General features: G+C 44.7%; 1 protein-coding gene across 1 annotated transcript in view; it reads left to right on the top strand.

Annotated features, from left to right (window-relative positions):
- LOC144687774 (proline dehydrogenase 1, mitochondrial-like) overlaps window positions 1–21,209 on the top strand; it is a 46,767-nt gene that overhangs the window by 5,363 nt on the left and 20,195 nt on the right. Inside the window, exons 3-6 of the mRNA XM_078554272.1 lie at window positions 12,853–12,887; window positions 18,068–18,217; window positions 18,609–18,673; window positions 19,176–19,292. Coding sequence (XP_078410398.1) covers window positions 12,853–12,887; window positions 18,068–18,217; window positions 18,609–18,673; window positions 19,176–19,292 — 367 coding nt within the window. The remainder of the gene's footprint in view (window positions 1–12,852; window positions 12,888–18,067; window positions 18,218–18,608; window positions 18,674–19,175; window positions 19,293–21,209) is intronic.

Genomic DNA, 21,209 nt, shown 5'->3' with positions numbered 1-21,209 from the left:
GGAGAGGGGTGAGACAATGGAGGGACTTGGATTTTAGAATTTTAAAATCGAGGCATTGCTTGACCAGTGTAGGTCAGGAAGCACAGCGGTTCTGGTGAATAGGGCTTTGTGTGAGTAAGGACACTGCAACAGAGTTTTGGATGAGTCCAGATTTGCCAAGGGCAGAATGTGGAAGGCCAGCCTGGAGCCAAATATGACACGGCGGTTGTGAGTAGTATGAAAAATATGAGGGTAAACTAGCCAGTAATATAAAAGAAGATTGCAAGAGTTTTTTTAGATTATATAAAGGGTAATAGAGAGGCAAAAGTGGATATTGGGCCGCTGGAAAATGACGCTGGAGAAGTAGTAGTGGGGAACAAAGAAATGGCGGGGGAACTGAATAGGTACTTTGCGTCAGTCTTCACAGTGGAAGACATGAGTAACATCCCCAAAGTTCAAGAGAGTCGGGGGGGCAGAGGTGAGTATGGTGGCCATTACCAAGGAGAAGGTGCTAGGAAAACGGAAAGGTCTGAAGGTGGATAAATCACCTGGACCAGATGGATTACACCCCAGAGTTCTGAAGGAAATAGCTGAAGAGATAGTGGAGGCGTTAGTGGTGATCTTTCAGGAATCACTCGAGTCAGGAAGGGTCCCAGAGGACTGGAAAATCACTAATGTAACCCCCCGTTTAAGAAGGGAATGAGGCAAAAGATGGGAAATTACAGGCCAATTAGCCTGACCTCAGTCGTTGGTAAGATGTTAGAGTCCATTATTAAGGATGAGATTTCAGAATACTTGGAAGTGCTTGGTAAAATAGGGCAAAGCAGCATGGTTTCATCAAGGGGAGGTCATGCCTGACAAATCTGTTAGAATTCTTTGAGGAGGTAACGAGTAGGTTAGACAAAGGAGAGCCAATGGATGTTATCTACTTGGACTTCCAGAAGGCCTTTGACAAGGTGCCACACAGGAGTGCTCAGTAAGATAAGAGCCCATGGTGTTAGAGGCAAGGTACTAGCATGGATAGAAGATTGGCTGTATGGCAGGAGGCAAAGAGTGGGGATAAGGGGGTCCTTCTCAGGACATCCGCCCTCACACCTTCTTCTCCCTCCCAGAACCATGATAGAGTCCCCCTTGTCCTCACTTATCACCCCACCAGCCTCCACATTCAAAGGATCATCCTCCGTCATTTCCGCCAACTCCAGCATGATGCCACCACCAAACACATCTTCCCTTCACCCCCCCCTGACGGCATTCCACAGGGATCGTTCCCTCCGGGACACCCTGGTCCACTCTTCCATCACCCCCTACACCTCAACCCCCTCCCATGGCACCTTCCCATGCAACCGCAGAAGGTGCAACACCTGCCCCTTTACTTCCCCGTCTCCTCACCGTCCGAGGGCCCAAACACTCATTTCAAGTGAAGCAGCATTTCACTTGCACTTCCCTCAACTTAGTCTACTGCATTCGTTGCTCCCAATGCGGTTTCCTCTACATTGGAGAGACCAAACGCAGACTGGGTGACCGCTTTGCAGAACACCTTCGGTCTGTCCGCAAGCGTTAGCCAGACCTCCCTTTCGCTTGCCATTTCAACACTCCACCCTGCTCACATGCCCACATGTCCGTCCTTGGCTTGCTGCATTGTTCCAGTGAAGCTCAACGCAAACTGGAGGAACAGCACCTCATCTTCCGACTAGGCACTTTACAGCCTTCCGGACTGAATATTGAGTTCAACAATTTTCGATCATGAACTCTCTCCTCTATCCCCAACCCCTTTCCGATTTTCCCCCTCCTTTTTGTTTTTTCCAATAATTTATATAGATTTTTCTTTTCCCACCTACTTCCATTATTTTTAAGTGTATTTCCATCCATTGTTTTATCTCTACCTTTTAGCCTATTTCGATCCCTTCCCCCCACCCCACCCCCACTAGGACTATCTGTGCCTTGCTTGTCCTGCTTTCTACCCTTAATTAGCACATTCCCTTAGATAATATCACCACCTTCAACACCTCTTTGTCCTTTTGTCTGTGACATCTTTTGGTTATCTCCACCTATCACTGGCCCTCTATCCAGCTCTTCTTGTCTCACCCCCATCCCCCAACCCCCCCCCCCCCCCTTTAAACCTGCTTATATTTCACCTCTTTTCTATTTTAACTTAGTTCTGTTGAACGGTCATTCGGACTCGAAACTTTAATTGTGTTCCTCTCCACAGATGCTGCCAGACCTGCTGAGTTTTTCCAGGTATTTTTGTTTTTGTCGAGGAGGTAAGTTTGTTGGGTGGAATATAGGATTGGTGGCCAGAATCTACCTCCCCTTTTAAGAGCTGCAGGCTAGCTTTAAGTGGTGCTGGTGTCAGACAAACTTAGGCCCCCGAAGCAGTGTGCAACCACTTGTAGTGCATTTAGCACTGGCTGCATGCAGCTAATATGTAAATCAGAGACAGCATGAAGTTTGTATGCTGCCTGCATCAGAAGCAATGGCACATGTTAATTGTGCAGTGTGATAGCCACACTCATTCTCAGACCCTCTCCAATTTCACAGCCAATGAATGGAGAGACAGAAAACTATGGGTGTGTGAGGGATCATTTAAGACCAACATTTATTGCAACATTCACAGGTACACAAAAGAGGTTTCACAACGAGCTCCCTATGGAAACAAAATTCAAGCCTTCAGCAAAATTTAAATTTGCAGCCCATCAGATCGAGTCAGGAAAGGAGTGGGTAAATTCCCAGCTCCATTTTAGCTGCCTACCATTCCTCACAGTGCACCACCTGCCCCATAAAACAATTGTTTCTTTTTTACAAACTCCGTCTTGCCGTCAATACCATTTTCTTCCCCAACCACCATTTAAGGCTGACACGCAATATTTGGAACGTGAATCTCCTATGTTCCTCGTTTCTAAAGACTGGATGTCAGAGACACTGTTGTCTGCTTCCCAAAGTCTGCTTCCCAAAAGCTCATGGATGAGCCCTAACTGAAGGCAGTGGGAGCAGATTGCCATGGCTATCAATGCCAGGTGTCGAGCCATGCAGACCTGGAGGCAGTGCCACAAGACGTTCAATTACCTCACATAAAGTGTCAAGGCCAAAAAATTCATCTTCAAATGCCAAATCCCACCAGCTTCACTACTAACCTCTATCAATGCTTAATGCACCACACCCCATCGCTCTCTACCAGCAACCTCTGTCACACTTTGTACCTAACATTCATAGCTTCACCTTGCTCCCACACACTGAGCAGTGATGCAAGTCTCATACTTACGTTCTCACAGCTTGGTCACACTGCTAGCTATTGAACTATGACAGCCAACCACATTGCACCACATTCACTGACAAACATCCCTCTCTTGCAAGACAAGGTGACACACAATCACAGGCAGCAACACCTAACTGGCAGGGGACAGGCATGGCTGCATGTCCACATGCCCATTGAGGAGATCGCAGACACCACTACTGGAGTGGCCATGACTGAGGCTATGGACAGTGCCAGGGCTGAAACAGTCAAAAATAATGGTATCCTCATACCTAATCCTCCTCCTTACATCCCACTTCCCCCTCATCCCAAGCTGCAGATGGGACAAGCTTGCACCTCTTGTTTTTCTCCCGTCTCCTCACCACACACTTGCCCTTGGGTACCTGAAGGAAGAGAAACACAAGAACTGCAACCTGGTCAGGCAGTTGTGCAAGAGCAAGAAGACAGTGGTGAAGAAGAAACAGTCACTTACACTCAAACTCGCAGCCATAAGCTCAGATACTGATACTGTGCATATTGTGGAGGATAGGTTGGCGGAGGGCTGTACATGCGGGTGAGGCACCGGGCATGAGTGGCCTGCAGCAGGTCAGGTGAAAGGGGTCGCGCAGGTGCCAGTTTGCCAGAGTGTGTTCTGCCATCCCGATGAAGCTGTATGTTGACTCCCCCTGCTTCTCTCTGGTATGAGAGAATGAAATGAATTCAGCGCTCTATCCATACAGAGCTCACTGGCCTCCCTTATAAATTAGAGGCTGTGAACTGCGAGATGTTGCAAGTATTGCCTGCTCCAGCCTGTAAAGATCCAGCTTCATGTACGTTTCTGACCATGGTCACCTTTGCAGCCTCTCATGGACATTTACAGCACAGAAGGAAGCCATTCGGCCCATCACGTCCACACCGGTCAACAAAGATCTGACTACACTAAAACAAAAACAAAAGTACCTGGAAAAACTCAGCAGGTCTGGCAGCATCTGTGGAGAGGAACACAGTTAACGTTTCAAGTCCGAATGACCCTTCAACAGAACTAAGTAAAAATAGAAAAGAGGTGAAATATAACCACCTCCAGCATGATGCCACCACCAAACACATCTTCCCTTCACCCCCGCCGGCGTCATTCTATAGGGATCGTTCCCTCCGGGACACCCTGGTCCACTCCTCCATCACCCTCTACACCTCAACCCCCTCCCACGGCACCTTCCCATGCTACCGCAGAAGGTGCAACACCTGCCCCTTTACTTCCCCTCTCCTCACCGTCCAAGGGCCCAAACACTCCTTTCAAGTGAAGCAGCATTTCACTTGTACTTCCCTCAACTTAGTCTACTGCATTCATTGCTCCCAATGCGGTTTCCTCTACATTGGCGAGACCAAACGCAGACTGGGTGACCGCTTTGCAGAACACCTTTGGTCTGTCTGCAAGCATTACCCAGACCTCCCTGTCGCTTGCCATTTCATCACTCCACCCTGCTCTCTTGCCCACATGTCCGTCCTTGGCTTGCTGCATTGTTCCAGTGAAGCTCAATGCAAACTAGACGAACAGCACCTCATCTTCCGACTAGGCACTTTACAGCCTTCCGGACTGAATATTGAGTTCAACAATTTTAGGTCACGAACTCTCTCCTCCATCCCCACCCCTTTCCGATTCCCGCCCCGCCCCCCCCTTGATTTTTTCTAATAATTTATATAGATTTTTCTTTTCCCACCTATTTCCATCATTTTTAAATGTATTTCCATCCTTTGTTTTATCTCTACCTTTTAGCCTTTTTCGATTCCTTCCCCCCACTCCACCCCCACTAGGGCTATCTGTACCTTGCTTGTCCTGCTTTCTACCCTTAATTAGCACATTCCTCAGGTAATATCACCACCTCCAAACACCTCTTTGTCCTTTTGTCTAGACATCTTTTGGCTATCTCCACCTATCACTGGCCCTCTATCCAGCTCTACATTCCTCCCGCCCCCCCTCCCCCCACCCCACCCTTAAACCAGCTTATATTTCACCTCTTTTCTATTTTTACCTAGTTCTGTTGAAGGGTCATGCGGACTCGAAACGTTAACTGTGCTCCTCTCCGCAGATGCTGCCAGACCTGCTGAGTTTTTCCAGGTATTTTTGTTTTTGTTTTGGATTTCCAGCATCCGCAGTTTTTTGCTTTTATCTGACTACACTAATCCCATTTTCCAGCGCTTGTCCCATAGCCCTGGAGGCTATGGCAACACAATTGAATATCTAAATACTTCTTAAAAATTTACAAGAGTTTTTCTGACTCAACCACCCTTTCAGGCAGTGAATTCCAGACTCCCACCCTCTGGGTGAAAAAAATTCTCCTCCACTCCCCTCTAATCCTTCTATCTCTTGCCTTAAATCGATGCCACCTGCTTATTGACCCCTCTATTAATGGAAAAATGCCTTCCTGTCCACCCTATCTATGCCCCTCATAATCTTATACACCTCTATCAGGTCCCCTCTCAACATTCGCAGCTCCTGCCACTGGCAGTGTTGTCCCCTGCTCTGCTCTGATGCTGCAGTTGTGGTTGCAACAGGCAGCAGATTTTAGTGAGCACCTTTTATTGAGGCGGAGATGTCTGACACCCAGATCCTCACTGGGGTTCAGTTAGTAGAATTGCTCCCTGAACACGCAGTGTGGATATGGCCACTTGCTGAAAGCCTTTCTTCCTCTTCCCCCTCCCCTTTTCCTGTTGTATGTGACTTTTGCTCATTCTCTCTGTCAGGCTGCAGTCCAAGGAGAGTGCAGACTACTGCACCCATGCCTGGGAGCAAGTGGTTTGTGCAGAGTCCTTGACGTCAGGACCAAGTCCTTCAGCACTTGCCACATTACTACCGGAACACGTTAGTAACTTTTGACACAACTCTGAAACCACTGACCTTTCTACAATTATGGTGGCTGGAGCATTGAGTTCCAGAATGACGGTGCTGGTGTAAAATTAATGTTATGTGCTGATTGACCTCACAATCTGCCTTCTCTGCATATTTGAGGTGGACTTTCCCTCTGTGCACACTAATGCACTCACCAAAATGGCATCCAATGTGAAGTGTGTACATGTGATTTTGGAGGTAAAACACTCGAAGCTCTGAAATACCAGACACTGTGGAGCCAAATTGCTGCTGCTTTGAACTTTCCTACTTTCCTCTTTTTTTTTGGTCCTTTTATAAGTTGCATCCTTCTATGCTGCTCCTCCCCCATGCACCTTCACAGTTCAAAATGACACTTCCTCTTGCAATTGAATTGAAAATAAAGGCTCGGTGTTTTGCTCCGATTTACCTGTTTTCACAGTTCGACCTGGAAGGTGTTTTGCGCTGTGGCCAGGATTTTATGTCCCGCGGGCGGGCGCACGCCTCACCCGAAAAGACGTGAACTAGCGCGAGATGACGCCTGGTGAGCGTCCCGATGTCGTCCTGCACTCATGCGATATTTCGCTTGGTGGACATGCGCGGCAATCAGAAGTGCGCCGGTCGACAATTAAGTGGGCAATTAAGCTCATTAATGATGTTATCAACAGTGATTTAAAAAATTTTTTACGTGGCCCGTCCACATTTACGGTTGGCGGACGGGCCAATCTCCCAGGCGGCATTCACATTTTTGCTCAAACCTTGATCCAGGGCGGGATGAAATCTCCGTGGGGAAATAAAAAGTGATGCCTGGGGACTGTTTTTTTTTTGTGTGAGGTATGCTTTCGGGTTTAAGCTGCATGGACCTGTTTTGCAGCACTTTTGTCGTTTCTTTTCTTCTGTGGAGGTCTGCAGCTGCCTGCCTTCAGGGAGCTCTCTCACCCTCGGTTATGTTGGCACCTGCCCTCTTCCCGCCCCCATCCTGACAGCGCTGACCATTTCACAGACTGGGGCCGATCGCAGCCGGTGTCCCATTTCCCATCCGCTCCCAGGCCCACTGATCGAGCGTGCCCGACAACCGAAAAATTCAAGCCTATCACTCTTGACCCTTTCAATTTGACCCTTCTAAGGTATATGCATAAAACAAAAATGCACCTGTTCTTCTGTGTTGCGGCCTCATTTGTTCCGTGGCCTGATTTATGGTCTACAAATGAACCGTGCCTCTCTCTGTCAAAAATTAACATTTCCTCCCAACTGCAATACCACTAGCTGATTAAATGTAACCTTGACTTTACCCAAAACGTGTGTAAGCGGATGAAAGATATTGGATTGGGGCTAGAGATTTGATGGGCTGAAGCAACAATTCATTTATTCATAAAACAAAATACAATTAACACTCGACAAAAAGGCAGCTAGGATTTCCAATGTGCGATTGAAATACAGTCGAGATGTCTTTGGGCTTTCGATGGAATATTGTCTTGAATTGTATCCCGACCCGAGTACATCATTTGAACGTCTTTCTGGCCTAAGGTCCTTTCAGCATCCAGCAATGGCCACAGGCTGTCTGTTTTTTATATATTGGGCTTACTTGAAGACAGGAAATAGCTAAAAGATATTCTCAAAGACTATAATGCAGTAAAATTGTGTAGCTTTAGGATAGTTCGGAACCACTCCTGTACAAAGCAGTTGGCCAATTTCAACATAACTGCTTTATCAACCAAATTGCAAACTTATCTGTTTCTCAATAATGAAATAAGGTATTGGGAAATGTACACAATTTCCGACTTTGGGTTAAATCAATTTACAAACTGCTGTACAGCACTGCCCACATTTTTTTGGCTGCAAAGTGCTTTGGGAGACTCTGAGGTTCTGAGGCATTATGTAAAATATACATAAAATATGCATACATCTGTGGGAGCTGCGTTTCTGACTTCAGGGTTACCAGCAGGGGGACCACTTCCATGAAGCCATCAGCAAGATGCCGGTAGCCCTGTAATTGGGTCCTTAATTACTCAAATTGGCTGCCTGCCTCCATGGAGTGGGGGACCACCTACCCATTGCTGGGGAAACTTCCCTGGCAGCAGGACAGTAACAGGAATCCACCCTGACCCAGTCCCTCTTTTCTGCCTCCACTCTCCTTGGAGTTGGTAACACTCAGCTCTTAGTTTCAGCTGACCAAGTTCCCGAAATGACGCACCAGAAGCCAGTCTGCCAAAGATTGAAGATGGGACCTTCTTTACTGTGACTCAGTAATATGATTTTTAATATTAGGTTGGCACCCAATTACCTTTAAAGTTTTCTCTTATTGCAAGCTTTCCTCTTTTTGTTAGTATATTGGGAAGAGTAAAATGTTGAGAGCTTTGGCAGGGAGGGGAAAAGATGGTTTTCGAAACGTTATTCTTAATCTGGATATGCAAATCTCCTAACTCAGTTGTGTGACTTTAAGAAGTAACATTGCCAGCGTGTTTGGAGTGGGCTGTTCTTATTGGTAGATGAGGGGGTGGTGGGGGGGTGCAAATACAAGGGGGGGGATTAAGTGAAGAGAGTATTCGGTGATGCAAAATATCTGAATGTTGTGTGATCTTTGGCTCAACTCCAAGTAGAAAATTTCCACTTCTCTTTAAAACAGTTCAGCATAGCAATGCATGACCACATGGTACTTCTAGTCATTGATAAATATGATTTAGAAAATGTTTTTTTGTTTTCTCTTTCTGCACCAAAACTAAATAAATTTTTGAATTTAATTTTCCTCTGGGGCACCAGCAGATGGTGAATTTAAAAAAAACACAAGCATTATAATTATTGAATGCTGTCACTACCCGCATAGATTATATTTTCCTATATTACAACGGTGAGTACATTTCAAAAAAATTCCATTTGTCGTAAAACACTTTGAACACTGTGAAAAGCACTGTGAAAAGCACTGTGAAGAAAGAATGCGCAAGGTGACAGGGATAAGGCAGAGGAGTGGTTTGAGATAGAATGCTCTTTTCGGAGAGCTAGCGTAGACTCGCTGGAGTGAGTGGCCGCCTCCTGCACTGTAAAGATTCTGTAGTTAACATCTCTTTGGCTCTGACACTCCTGTTTTTAAATACTGTCTCTGATTTCTCCTTCCATTGCGGGAATGTTTGGATTCAGATCAGTGCTACCCTGTACTCCTCCATCCCTCCAGCCCCATACACACACAGCCACATACCAGTCCACATACACACTCCCACACTAATTTCCTGCACCCCTTCCAATAGACTCAGGCATACACTCCACACCCAAACACACACAACCTGAGGCTGAGGGCTTGGTGGTGTAAGCCATGCAACATTTCTGAGGAATATCTCTGCATATATGGACACTCTTGTGTCCTTATTGCAGGAGGTAAGATCCTTCCTGAAGCAGCCCAGGGACAGTGGCCTGCATAAGCTCTCTCTGAATTTGACCTCTTTAATTGATTGCTTATAACACCTCATTTTGGTCCAAGCAACCTTTTGCCAGCTTGAACTTAGCATGAGGGACTGACGCTGATGGTTACTGTGTGTGTGTGTGTAATGGGCCTAATGCATATTGTGATACAGCACGGATTGGCATCTGCTGTTTTAGTTAATTGACCATTTTGGATGCTGAGTCTAATGAGCTCTGTAAGAGTTTGTTCTTAGATCCTTGAGCGCATGCAGTTTGATGCACACGGAGTCATTTTTAACATCAGCCTGCTGATCACTGGAAGATTAAGGGCTGGGTTGGCTGTGTTGAGTGCTTGTGCAGCTGATGGTTGCCGGGGGACTTGGTTGGCACAGTGTCAGGTGTCGTAATGGGCCTGATAGATAATGTCATGGTGCTATTAAAGCTTCTGATCTTTATTGTAGCTTGTTAATTGGCGAGTACACACTAAGCTGTCACCTCTGGTGCTGGTTTCAATATTTACCTCTCAATCCACCCTAGATTTTGCCATCGAGTATTTGCCTTGGTGTGTGCACAGTCATGCTGATTCTAGGAAATATGAATTCATACTTTGAGTTTTTCTGGCTTCTTGTTTCAATGTTTTTGGTGGAAAACCTTGAGTGTTTTCCACCTCCCCTCCCTTTCTCGGCATGTTGGGAGACAGTACCATCTATCCCTGAGGATTTGTTTGTGCTTGCACTCATTAAATCCAACTAGGGCTTCCATCTTAATTATATTGAAGTAATTCATTCTATCTTGATTGACTTTTTTTGGGGGGAGAGCGTATGTTGCTGAAGATTTCCCTGGTGAACATTTGATTGAAGTGAGTATCCAGAATATTAACTATTCAATACTTATCCTCAAGTTTTGAACCTATTTATATATTTGGATTTTACCTCTTCTTTGATTCTTCTCCCCACCCCCCCCCCAACTTTCACTTCTAACTATTAAACTATTTTTTCTCTTGGTCTCTTTGATCGTTTTTTTAATGTGTTTCAACATTCTTGTATTCGCCCTAGTGAATCCCATGCCCTTTCTCCTGGCAAGACTTGTAGAAGTGACTTTTTTTTCTTTATTTTTAATTTGTTAATTAGTTTAGGGTCAAGTATGTTTACTCTGATCATGCCTATTTTCGGTAAGCATTTATCCTTCATTCTCAGGATTATTCCTTGGAAAGTGTTCCACTTACCTCCTACTGAAGTATTATTGAACATCTTCCTCCAATCCATTTGCTTTAGTTACTTCTCTTATTACTTTAAAATGAGCCCCTTTTTAGGTTTCCGATACCATGTTTAAACTCTTATCATTTTATGATCATTGCACCCTAGAGCAACAACTTTAATTTCCAGGGTCAGTTAATAATATTGGGTGAAGATGAAAACTGCCTCTGGTAGCTTCCTTGCTGCATTGGCTCATGAAGCAGTCTTTTGCCAACTCTGGCGCCAAGCCACTTGGGTTTCATGTGTTTATATTTGGCTGATTAAAGTTTCCCATTTAAAATAGCTTTCCTGTCATCGAGAAGACTTGTAATGTAATTGACACTTGCGTGAGAAGTTGTGTGAATCAGTGCAGGCGCTCAGTGGGATCTGAGCAACTGGGTAGTCAGATTTTATTGAGCAGATTGGCTGAACGGCACAACCCCCAGCGCAGGGTGTAATTGTGAGGAAAATTAAACACTTTTATCCTTAATGTGCCCACACAGGTGATTTTCTGTCATGGTCCATATGGTGTTAATGAATCCTGATTTACTTAGCCAAAAAAGCTGCATCACTTGCCACAGTAGCTGAAATGCTGTGTCTGCACATGTATCTGAGGGAGAAGGGCAGACCAATCCATTCAAATTCAAATCCAAGATTAGGATCCTGAAAGGTCTTGACAGGGTGGATGTGGAGAGGACGTTCCCTGTTGTGGGATAATCTAGAACTAGGAGTCACTATTTTAAAAAGCAGGGTCGCTCATTTAAGACAGACTTGAAAGATTTTTTCCCTGAGGGCCGTGGATCATCTTTCCTCAAAAGGCAGTGGAAGCAGAGTCTAAATATTTTAAAGACAGAACTAGATAAGATTCTTGATTAACAAGGGGGTGAAAGGTTATCGGGGGTAGGCAGGAACGTGGGGTTGTGGTTACAATCAGATCAACCATGATCTTATTGAATGGCAGAGCAGGCTCGAGGGGCTGTGGCCTACTCCTGCTCCTAATTCATATGTTCGTATGGGTTTTATCCTCCGGGCCATAGGGACTGAGGGATTACCTGTGGGAAGAACCTGAAGCACTGAGCCCAAGGAAAAGATCTCCATGGTTTCAAACACAACAAATGTCACAACAAGTAAGACTGAAAAGAATAAAGATCATATCAACCAGAAAGTATTGATTGGTAATTGTCAATTTGGATTTTAAAGTTTGTAGGTTGTAGGAAGACAGTACGTGTGGCTGGACTCTCCCAGCTCACGAGAAGCACAGTAGTTTGCATGAGTTGTTTAGCGTCAGTACACATACTCGAAGCAGCTACATTTCAATTCCACGTCCTCCATCATGCTCCCCCTGACGTTCCCCCCCCAACCCCCACTTCTCTTTCTTGCTGCATGCATTTTTGGACAGTTGCACCCACATAGCGATTGATTTCTTTGCCCTTGTGCCTGCCCATGTTAGTAGCCAGATCCATGTGCTGCCTTGTGACTTGAGATGTGAGTCGTGTGAGAAGGTCATGGATAATTGGAATAGTGGGAATTCCAACCCAGCGTTCCAGCTTTAACTGAAGCCTGTATGAATACAGAAAGCAGCGGATTGTGATGTTGTCATATCTCCGGTCTAATCACGTGTTGTAGAAAATTCAAAGTAATTAAGTAATTTTAAAAATAATATATTATAGCAGTTAGTATAGTGTTTGCTGCCAACTCGAAGGAACGCGTCTAAGAACTAAACCACGCCGACTCCACCATGACCTATTTGTGCAGATAGCTTCTCTTTTTCCTTTCTGTTTATTCAGAATGATACCTTTCCCCTGCCCCCACTGAATCCTTTCTTCCCTTCCCCGTTGTGCAGAATTGCAACATTGAAAGCTGCTGACTCATTACAAAGGTTTAACACTATCACAGTTGCTAATTTGACACCCTACCCCGTGATGCTCTCCTCACACCCCCCGCCCCGCCCCCAGCAGCTATGCAACAGCCAATCTTCCCCATAAGGCTGTGCAATGTTTACTCTTCCCATTTTTCCTCTCCTCCCCACAGCTTCTTGTGACTGCATTCCTGTACATACTTCCTTCTCTTCACCTCCTGGGCTCCCTGTTCGTGTTTGTTCTTCATTTAAAGCAGCATTGCCAATTTCAATTGTATTTTATTTTGTCCTCTAGGTCATGTGAGTCTCTGGCAGAGAAGGAAGTTAAAGGTAAGCCTCACATTTGCAGTTTGCTCATGCTTTACAGTGGTGATGGCTTGGTGAGTTTTTAGGCTTTGGGAACTTGAGGAACAATCTTGCAATTGAGCCTGAGTCATGTTTTCTAAGATAATGGCTTCTTTGTACAAAAGCAAAATGCTGGAAATTTGAAATGAAAACAGAAATTGCTGTAAACGCTCAGCAGATCAAGCAGTGTCAGTGGAGGGAGAAACCGAGTTAACATTTCAGGCCAATGACCTTTCATCAGGAAGGGCTTATTATCCATCCTCCAGCATCTACAGCTTCCAGTTCCTAGATTATTTGGCAGTCATGGCCATTAGGTTTGTAACTGCAGCTGTATTTAACAGATAATTTGCTATACCCACAGAAGGAAAAAAAAAACAGTAAAAACTGGGAAGTAAAAGTACTGGTCCGAATTGCTTTTATCTTCTGGGCCAGAAGCCCCGATACTTTCTCTTTCTCCATCCCACCCTTCTCTGATACCTGATGTCAAGTGCTTTCCCTGATGCCTCAGTAGCTTTAGATAGTGAGTAGCTCAGCCATAAACACCATGAGGCCCACAGGTTTAAGAGGGGGGGGGGGGGGGGTGGGGGGGGGACAAATCTGCAAGAGATCCCCCTTCTAACTGACAATCAATGACTCTTGTTGGAAAGTTTGTATTTGTTGGGGGGGGGGCGGGAAAGACGTGCATTTATATAGCGCTTTTCACAACCACCGGACATCTCAAAGCACTTTACTTCCAATGAAATACTTTTGATGTGTAGTTACTGTTGTCATGTAGGAAATGCAGCAGCCAATTTACACACAGTAAACCCCCACAAAAAGCAATGTGATTAAAACCAATAATCTGTTTTCTTAAGATGTTGATTGAGGGATAATTATTGACCAGGACACTGGGGATAACTTCCCTGGGGCAGGTTTTTCTGGTCGGTGAGCAGGGGCGGGGCCCGCTCGCCAACACGTAAGGTGACGGGATCCTGTCGGGCGTGCAGCCCGACATCACCCTACGGCATTTAGATTCTTAGTTCGGCCTATTAAGGCCATTAAAAAACTAATTAACCTCATTGATGGACCTGCCCGTTCAACCTTAAGGCTGGCGCGTGGGCCGGGAGCCCTGGCGGGCTTCAGAAAAAGCATGAAACCTCATCCACCGGCGGGATGAGGTCTCATGAGGGAATTTAAATTTTTATTAAATGTTTAAATAAAAGTTATGGACATGTCCCAACTCATGTGAGTGTCACACGAGGGGACATGGCAGGGAAATTTTTTAATCACCTTTTATTGAAAGTTTTAAATCGGAGCCCATCTCCCTGAGGCAGCACTTAGCCTCAGGGAGATCTGTGCGCTCTTCCGCGCATATGCACGAAAGAGCGCACTGCGGCTGAGGGAAGACCCCCAGCCACCCGTCCGCACAGGTAGCGCGTAGCATTTCCTAGCGGATGTCACACTAGGCGGGCCTTAATTGGCCTGCCCATGTAAAATTGCGGCGGAAGTCTGTCTGCCCGCTGCTGCTCCCACAAACCCGCCCCCCGCCAACAAATGTTGCCACTACTCTTTAAAATAATGCCATGGGATCTCTTACATCCACCTGAGCAGGTAGTTGGGGCCTTTGTTTAATCAAAAGGTGGCACCTCCAACAGCATGGTGCTCCCTCAGTACTAGACTGGAGCATCAGCCTTGATTGTTTTTTCAGGCTCAAGCCCTGCAGTGGGACTTCAACCTGGAACCATGTGACTCAGAGGCAAGAGTGCTACCCGCTGAGCCTCGGCTGAGATTCAAAGTTGGGTGACCATAAGACGTAGGAGCAGAAGTAGGCCATTCAGCCCATCGAGTCTGCTCAACCATTCAATGAGATCATGACTGATCTGATAATCCTCAATTGCACTTTCCTGCCTTTTCCCCATAACTCTTGATATCCTTACTGATTAAAAATCTGTCTATCTCAGCCGTGAATATACTTAATGACCCAGCCTCTACAGCCCTCTGTGGTAAAGAATTCCACAGATTCACTACCCTCTGAGAGAAGAAATTCCTCCTGTCTTAAATGGGCACCACCTTACTCTGAGATTGTGCCCTCTGGTCCCAGACTCTCCCACACAGGGAAACAGCCTCTCAGCATCTACCCTGTCAAGCCCCCTAAGAATCTTATGTTTCAATGAAGCTGCCTCTCATTCTTCTAAACTCCATTGAGTACAGGCCCAACCTACTCAACCTCTCCTCATAAGAAAATCCCTCCATCCCCAGGATCAACCTAATGAACCTTCTCTGGACTGCCTCCAATACCAGTATATCTTACCTTAGATAAGGGGACCAAAACTGTTCACAGTATTCTAGGTGTGGTCTAACTAGCGCCATGTATAGTTTTAGCAAGACTTCCCTACTTTTATACTCCATTCCCTTTAAAATAAAGGCCAACATTCCATTTGCCTTCCCTATTACCCTGTTGAACTTGTATGTTAGCTTTTTGTGCTTCATGCACGAGGACCCCCAAATCCCTCTGTGCTGCAGTTTTCTCCATTTAAATAATATTCAGCTCCTCTATTCTCCCTGCAAAGTATATAACCGCACATTTTCCCACATTTTATTCCATCTGCCAAGTTTCTGCCCATTCAGTTAACCTGTCTATATCCCTCTGTAGACTCTGTGTCATCCTCACCACTTGCCTTCCCACCTATTTTTGCATCATCCGCAAACTTGGCAATAGTATATTCACTCCCCGCATCCTAGTCATCAGTATATAATGTAAACAATTGAGGCCCCAGCACTGATCCCTGTGGCACTCCACTAATTACAGGTTGTCATCCTGAAAATGCCATCCTTATCCCAACTCTGTCTTCTATTAATTAGCCAATCCTCTATCCATGCTAACATATTATCCCCAACACCATCGGCTCTTATCTTATTAAGTAGCCTTACGTGCAATACCTTATCAAATGTCTTTTGGAAATCCAAACATATTGCATCAACTGGTTCTCCTTTATCTGCCCTGCTTGTTACCTCCTCAAATAATTATTTGTCAGGCATGATTTCCCCTTCATGAAGCCATGCTGACTCTGCTTGATTAAATTATGTATTTCTATGTTATTACGTCCTTTATAATAGACTAACCTTTCCCCAATGTCAGATGTTGAACTAACTGGCCGATAGTTATCTGCTTTTTGTCTCCCTCCCTTATTGAATAAGGGTATAACTTTCACAATTTTCCAATCCTCTGGGACTTTTCCAGAATCTTAAGGATTTTTGGAAGATCACTACCAGTGAATCCACTATCTCTGTAGCTACTTCCTTTTAATATCCTAGGATGCAACCCATTAGGTCCAGGGGAATTATCGGCCTTTAGCCCAATTAGCTTCCCTAGTTCTTTTTTCTTTTTCTCTAGTGATAGTTATTGTATTTATTTCCTCACCCGCCCCCCATCGCCTCCCCAGCTCTTGCCCCTTGATTAATAGTATTCCAAAAATACCAAGCAGTGTCGTGTACCGTGAAGACTGATGCAAAGTATTTATTCAACCCCTCTGCCATTTCCTGGTTCCCCATTATTATTTCCCCAGCCTCATTCTCTAAGGGGCCTATGTTTACTATGGCCTCTCTTCCTTTTTATATATTTAAAGAAGCCCTTGCTCTCTGTTTTTATATTACTTGCTGGTTTACCCTCAAAGTTTAGTTTCTCCCTCTTTACTATTTTTTTGGTCACCTTTTGTTGGCTTTTAAAACTTTCCCAGTCCTCATGACTTACCACTAATCTTTGCCACATTGTATGTTTTTTTCTTTCAATTTGATACTATCCTGAACTTACTTGGTTAACCATGATTGGTTTATCCCCTTCCTAGAATCCTCCTTCCTCACTGGGATATATCTTTGTTGTGAGTCATGAACTATTTTCTTAAACATCTGCCATTGTTCATCAACCAACTTTTCATGATAAGCTCCTTTCCCGGTCCACTCCAGCCAACTCTGCCCTGATTCCTTTGTAATTACCCTTATTTAAGTTTAGCACAGTTGTTTCTGACCCACGTTTCTCACTCAAACTGAATGCTAAATTCTACCAAGTAATGGTCACTGTTTCCTGGGGGATCTTTTACTCTCAGATCGTTTATTAAACTTGCCTCATTACACATTACCAGATCCAAAAAAGCCTGATCCCTGGTTGGATCCACAACATATTGCTCTAGGAAACTGTCCCAAAAACACTGTATGAATTCTTGCTCGTGGTTACATCTGCCAATTTAATTTTCCTAATCTACATGAAGATTAAAGTCACCCGTGATTAATGAGCTGCCATTTTTACATGACCTCATTATCTTCTGATTTATTCTCTGTCCTACAGTATAGCTACTGTTGGGGTGGGGGAGGCCTATAGACTAATCCAACCAGTGTCATCTTCCCCTCTGAGTATTTAGAGTACTATCCTCAGTTGAAGTTATTGGTGGTCAATGTAATCTGCTGCTCTCACTACTTCCACTCATGTATAAAGATTAGCCGCTGGGGTGAGTTACTGGCAAATGGATGGTGCTGTGAAACTGTAGCCCAGGCGACATCTTGGGAAAATGGGTGGGCTTGTGGACCCAAGCAGAGAAACAAACTGTGCTCTTTCGAAATGATTTTTTTCAAAGAAATCTCTGTCTCAATTAACACTACCTGGCCTGTTGAATGAATTGACGTCTGTAAGTGAACAAACTGAAGGCTAGTTTAACTGCATAGTGCAGGGAGCTCCCTTGCTGAGCTGGCTTCAGCCTACACTGCAGTCCGGGTACTGTAATTGGACTCCGTGCCCCTGGGATGAGGAGGGAATTGAGAAAAAGGGCTCACAGTCTGGAAAGGAAAACAATTGGTGGATTCGAATCCAGTGATCTTCAGTGACTTCTGATGGTAAAAGTGAGAGTAGCAACACTGACAGAAGGAATGTTAAGCTTATCTGTAATGATCAGATGTTTGAGGCTCAGACACAGATAAAGTATGGTCGATGCCTCTGAAAGCTGCAGCCCAGGTGTTGGTGCCTTCAAAGGAGGAGATTAGGAAAATGAGTTTTCTTAAAAAAAGGATATAAAATGAATTAACCTGCTCGCTGTGATTGTCATCTGTCAGTTAGACCCAGATGTTTCCTGCGCCGCATGCATTGCTTCTGATGGTATTTCCAGAACATTCTATTAAACCGTTGCTCATCTCTGCAGGCGACACTCATAGAGAGAAGAAATTTCGACCTCATCGGCAATTCGGAGATCGCAGAGAAAATGTCATTAGTGCTCGGACGTATTTCTATGCAGATGAGTCCAAATGTGACCAATACATGGAGACTTTTTTGAAATGTATCGCAGCATCTGGTATGACTCCATTTTGTTGGGTGCTGAGTGTATTGTATTACAGAATGAATGATGTGGGGTTTTCATGGTTCTGTATCTATCCATTGCTAGTTATTAAAGGGCACTTGGTTTGGCTTGTGACACCAGCTAGGGTGGACACCTTTCCAGGGTTTGTGTAGGTATGGTTGGTGAGTGGCAGCTTATGCAGTAATAACTGGCAGCGAATGTGTTGCTCCTTACTGAGGTTTTCTCACTGTTCAGTAGTAGCAGCAGCGCTGTTGTTCATTGGGTGGGTCACTCCTTCACTAGCGCTATCCATATTGCTGGTTGTGCTTTGCAATACAGAGTCTGGTAGCACACTAACCACTGGGTCAGCTCTCTGATTCTTAACCTCTCTTGATGTCCTTTGCAGGTGGCAGTTCTGAGGATGGATTTTCTGCCATCAAGATGACAGCACTGGGGAGACCACAGTTCCTGGTAGGATTCTAGTCTTGTTTCTAACAATTGGAGGACGCAGACCTGAAGTTGATTGTCTGAAGCTGAATAACGGGTGGGGGGAGCTGGTGATAAGTCATCAAACTTGAAGAATGTTCCTTTGAATTGTAACAAACTCATGAAGCTGATTAAATGAGTGTGAGTGCTGGTTTATGTTCTAGGAGGGTGAGGGGGGTGGTGTTCGCCTATCTCCTTGTGACGATGGCAGGGGCTTTCTACATTCATTTTCAAGCCTGACTGCTTATTCCATGACAGGATTGGTTTCCTACACAAGAGTGAGTGGAGGGAGTCCCATCGACCTCAGTTTAACGTGCCTGACTTGACATTGAACTGTAATAGAAACTGAAAATGTGCCAGGGAGGGTGGGGGCTGCTTTGACTGTGGGGTTAGTTGCACGGGGTGATCCCGGGATAGTGATCTGTGATTGTGCCTGACGTTCTGTCAGCCCCCTGCAATTCATGTGCTTTTTCTCCATTCTTTGTAGCTGCAGTTCTCTGAGGTATTGGTTAAGTGGCGTGGTTTTTTCCGGCAGCTTGCTGCTGAGCAGGGAATGGCGGGTCAGGCTGTTGTGGACACGAAGCTGGATTTGGAGCGACTGCAGGTGAGTGAGTGGATGGTTGGCAGAGGCGTGTGGGCACTGGCTGGGGCAGAAGAAACAGACAAACCAGATATCATCAGCCATACTGCACTGTAGTGCTAACTTGCTTGGACCATGCCTAGTATTGATCATATTAACTGCAGGGTACAATTTCAACACTGCCTTTATTCCCTGTGGAGCCAAACGTCTGGGGCCTGGAGGGGACCGAATTGGTGCAAACCAGATAGGTGGGCTGGAGCTTGGGCCAGAAGCTGGTTCTGCCAGGTCTCTGTCCCTTACTCCACTCTACCAGCCTGCTTCCGCTGTTACATCATTAAGACAGGACGACTATAAAAACAGTTGGCAAGAGTTTATACATGTATTTAAAAAGGAAAAAGAGTCAGCAAAGTGGGTGTAGGTCCTCTAGAGTGTGACAGTGGGGAGTTAATAGCAGATAATAAGGAAATGGTGGATGAAATGAACAAATATTATTGCTTCTGTCATCACTATAGAGTATAAAAAATAAACCAGTAATAGCTGGGTAGGGCAAGCAAAGCAAGGGAATACTCAATTGTCAGCAAGATATAATAATGTTAGTGGAATTTATTGGGAAATAGTGGTATCTGTGTCTATATGTGTGTGTGTGTGTGTGAGAAACTTAATTGGATTAAAGGCAGCTGGTCTGAAGGCTTTGATGTATTAGAAGATGAGCTAGGTTTGAAACATTAAGTAGGTAAACATGGGGGAAGTTTAGAATGTAAGGTATAAAAGGACATTTGCATTTTTAAATACAACCAGGCTAGACTGTTTTCAACGGAGGGGGTGAAATGTGTCATCTAGCCAGGTGAAATTTAGAGTGTGTTTATTCTTCCCAGAGATTACTGGTAAAATTAGTACTATGATTTTTTTATGATCAGGGAGGTAAAGCCCCAAGACATAGTAAAACAATGGGAATTTGTATTCAATGGGGAAAATATGTATAAAGAAGCAAAGGCTGTGTGTAAAGGCAGGCATTTTTTAAGATCTAACAAGTGTGAAATGCTTTCAGCATCTGTGCCTCAAGTTGCTGTCTACAGAGAACTGAAGTTAAGGAAACTCACTTCGAATTGGATTGTTCAGAGTATCATGTTTCTTTGCCTGGGTCTTTTAAAATCTGTGCCTTGCTATTGCCTTAACAAAAGTGTAACTGGGAGCTAGGTTAATTAGGGGATTTAGAAGTTATCGTAAAAGTAATTTGTAGATTTATGTATGTATTTAAAATCATTTCTTCTATTAATAAAGGTTTAATTTAAAACAAAAACAGAATTACCTGGAAAAACTCAGCAGGTCTGGCAGCATCGGCGGAGAAGAAATCAGTTAACGTTTCGAGCCTTCATGGCCCTTCGGCAGAACTGAAGCATAGTTAGGAGAAAGGAGAAATATAAACTGGTTTAAGGTGTGGGGGCGGGGGGTGGGGGGAAGAGAGAAGTTGAGGGTGTGGTGATTGTGGAGATAAGCAAGCCGTGATAGGAGCAGATAATCAAAAGATGTCACAGACAAAAGGATCAAAGAGGTGTTGAAGGTGGTGATATTTGTCTTAAGAAAAGTGCTAATTAAGAATGGAAGACAGGACACTCAAAGTACAGCTCTAGTGGGGGTGGGGTGGAAAAAACTAACAAGGTTTTAGTTTTAGATTTAAAAATAATGGAAATAGGTGGGGAAAGAAGAATCTATATAAATTATTGAAAAAAAAGGGGGGGGTGGAGAAACGGGGTGGGGATGGGGGGAGGGGGAGTTTAAGATCTAAAGTTGTTGAATTCAATATTCAGCCCGGAAGGCTGACTCCCCCTCCCCCCATCCCCACCCCGTTTCTCCCCCCCCCATCCCTTTTTTATCAATAATTTATATAGATTCTTCTTTCCCCACCTATTTCCATTATTTTTAAATCTAAAACTAAAACCT

This window comes from Cetorhinus maximus, chromosome 12 (assembly GCF_964194155.1).
Source record: "Cetorhinus maximus chromosome 12, sCetMax3.hap1.1, whole genome shotgun sequence".
Taxonomy (NCBI): domain Eukaryota; kingdom Metazoa; phylum Chordata; class Chondrichthyes; order Lamniformes; family Cetorhinidae; genus Cetorhinus; species Cetorhinus maximus.
The sequence above is the reverse complement of the archived record's forward strand: the minus strand, read 5'-3'. Positions and strand labels throughout refer to the sequence as shown.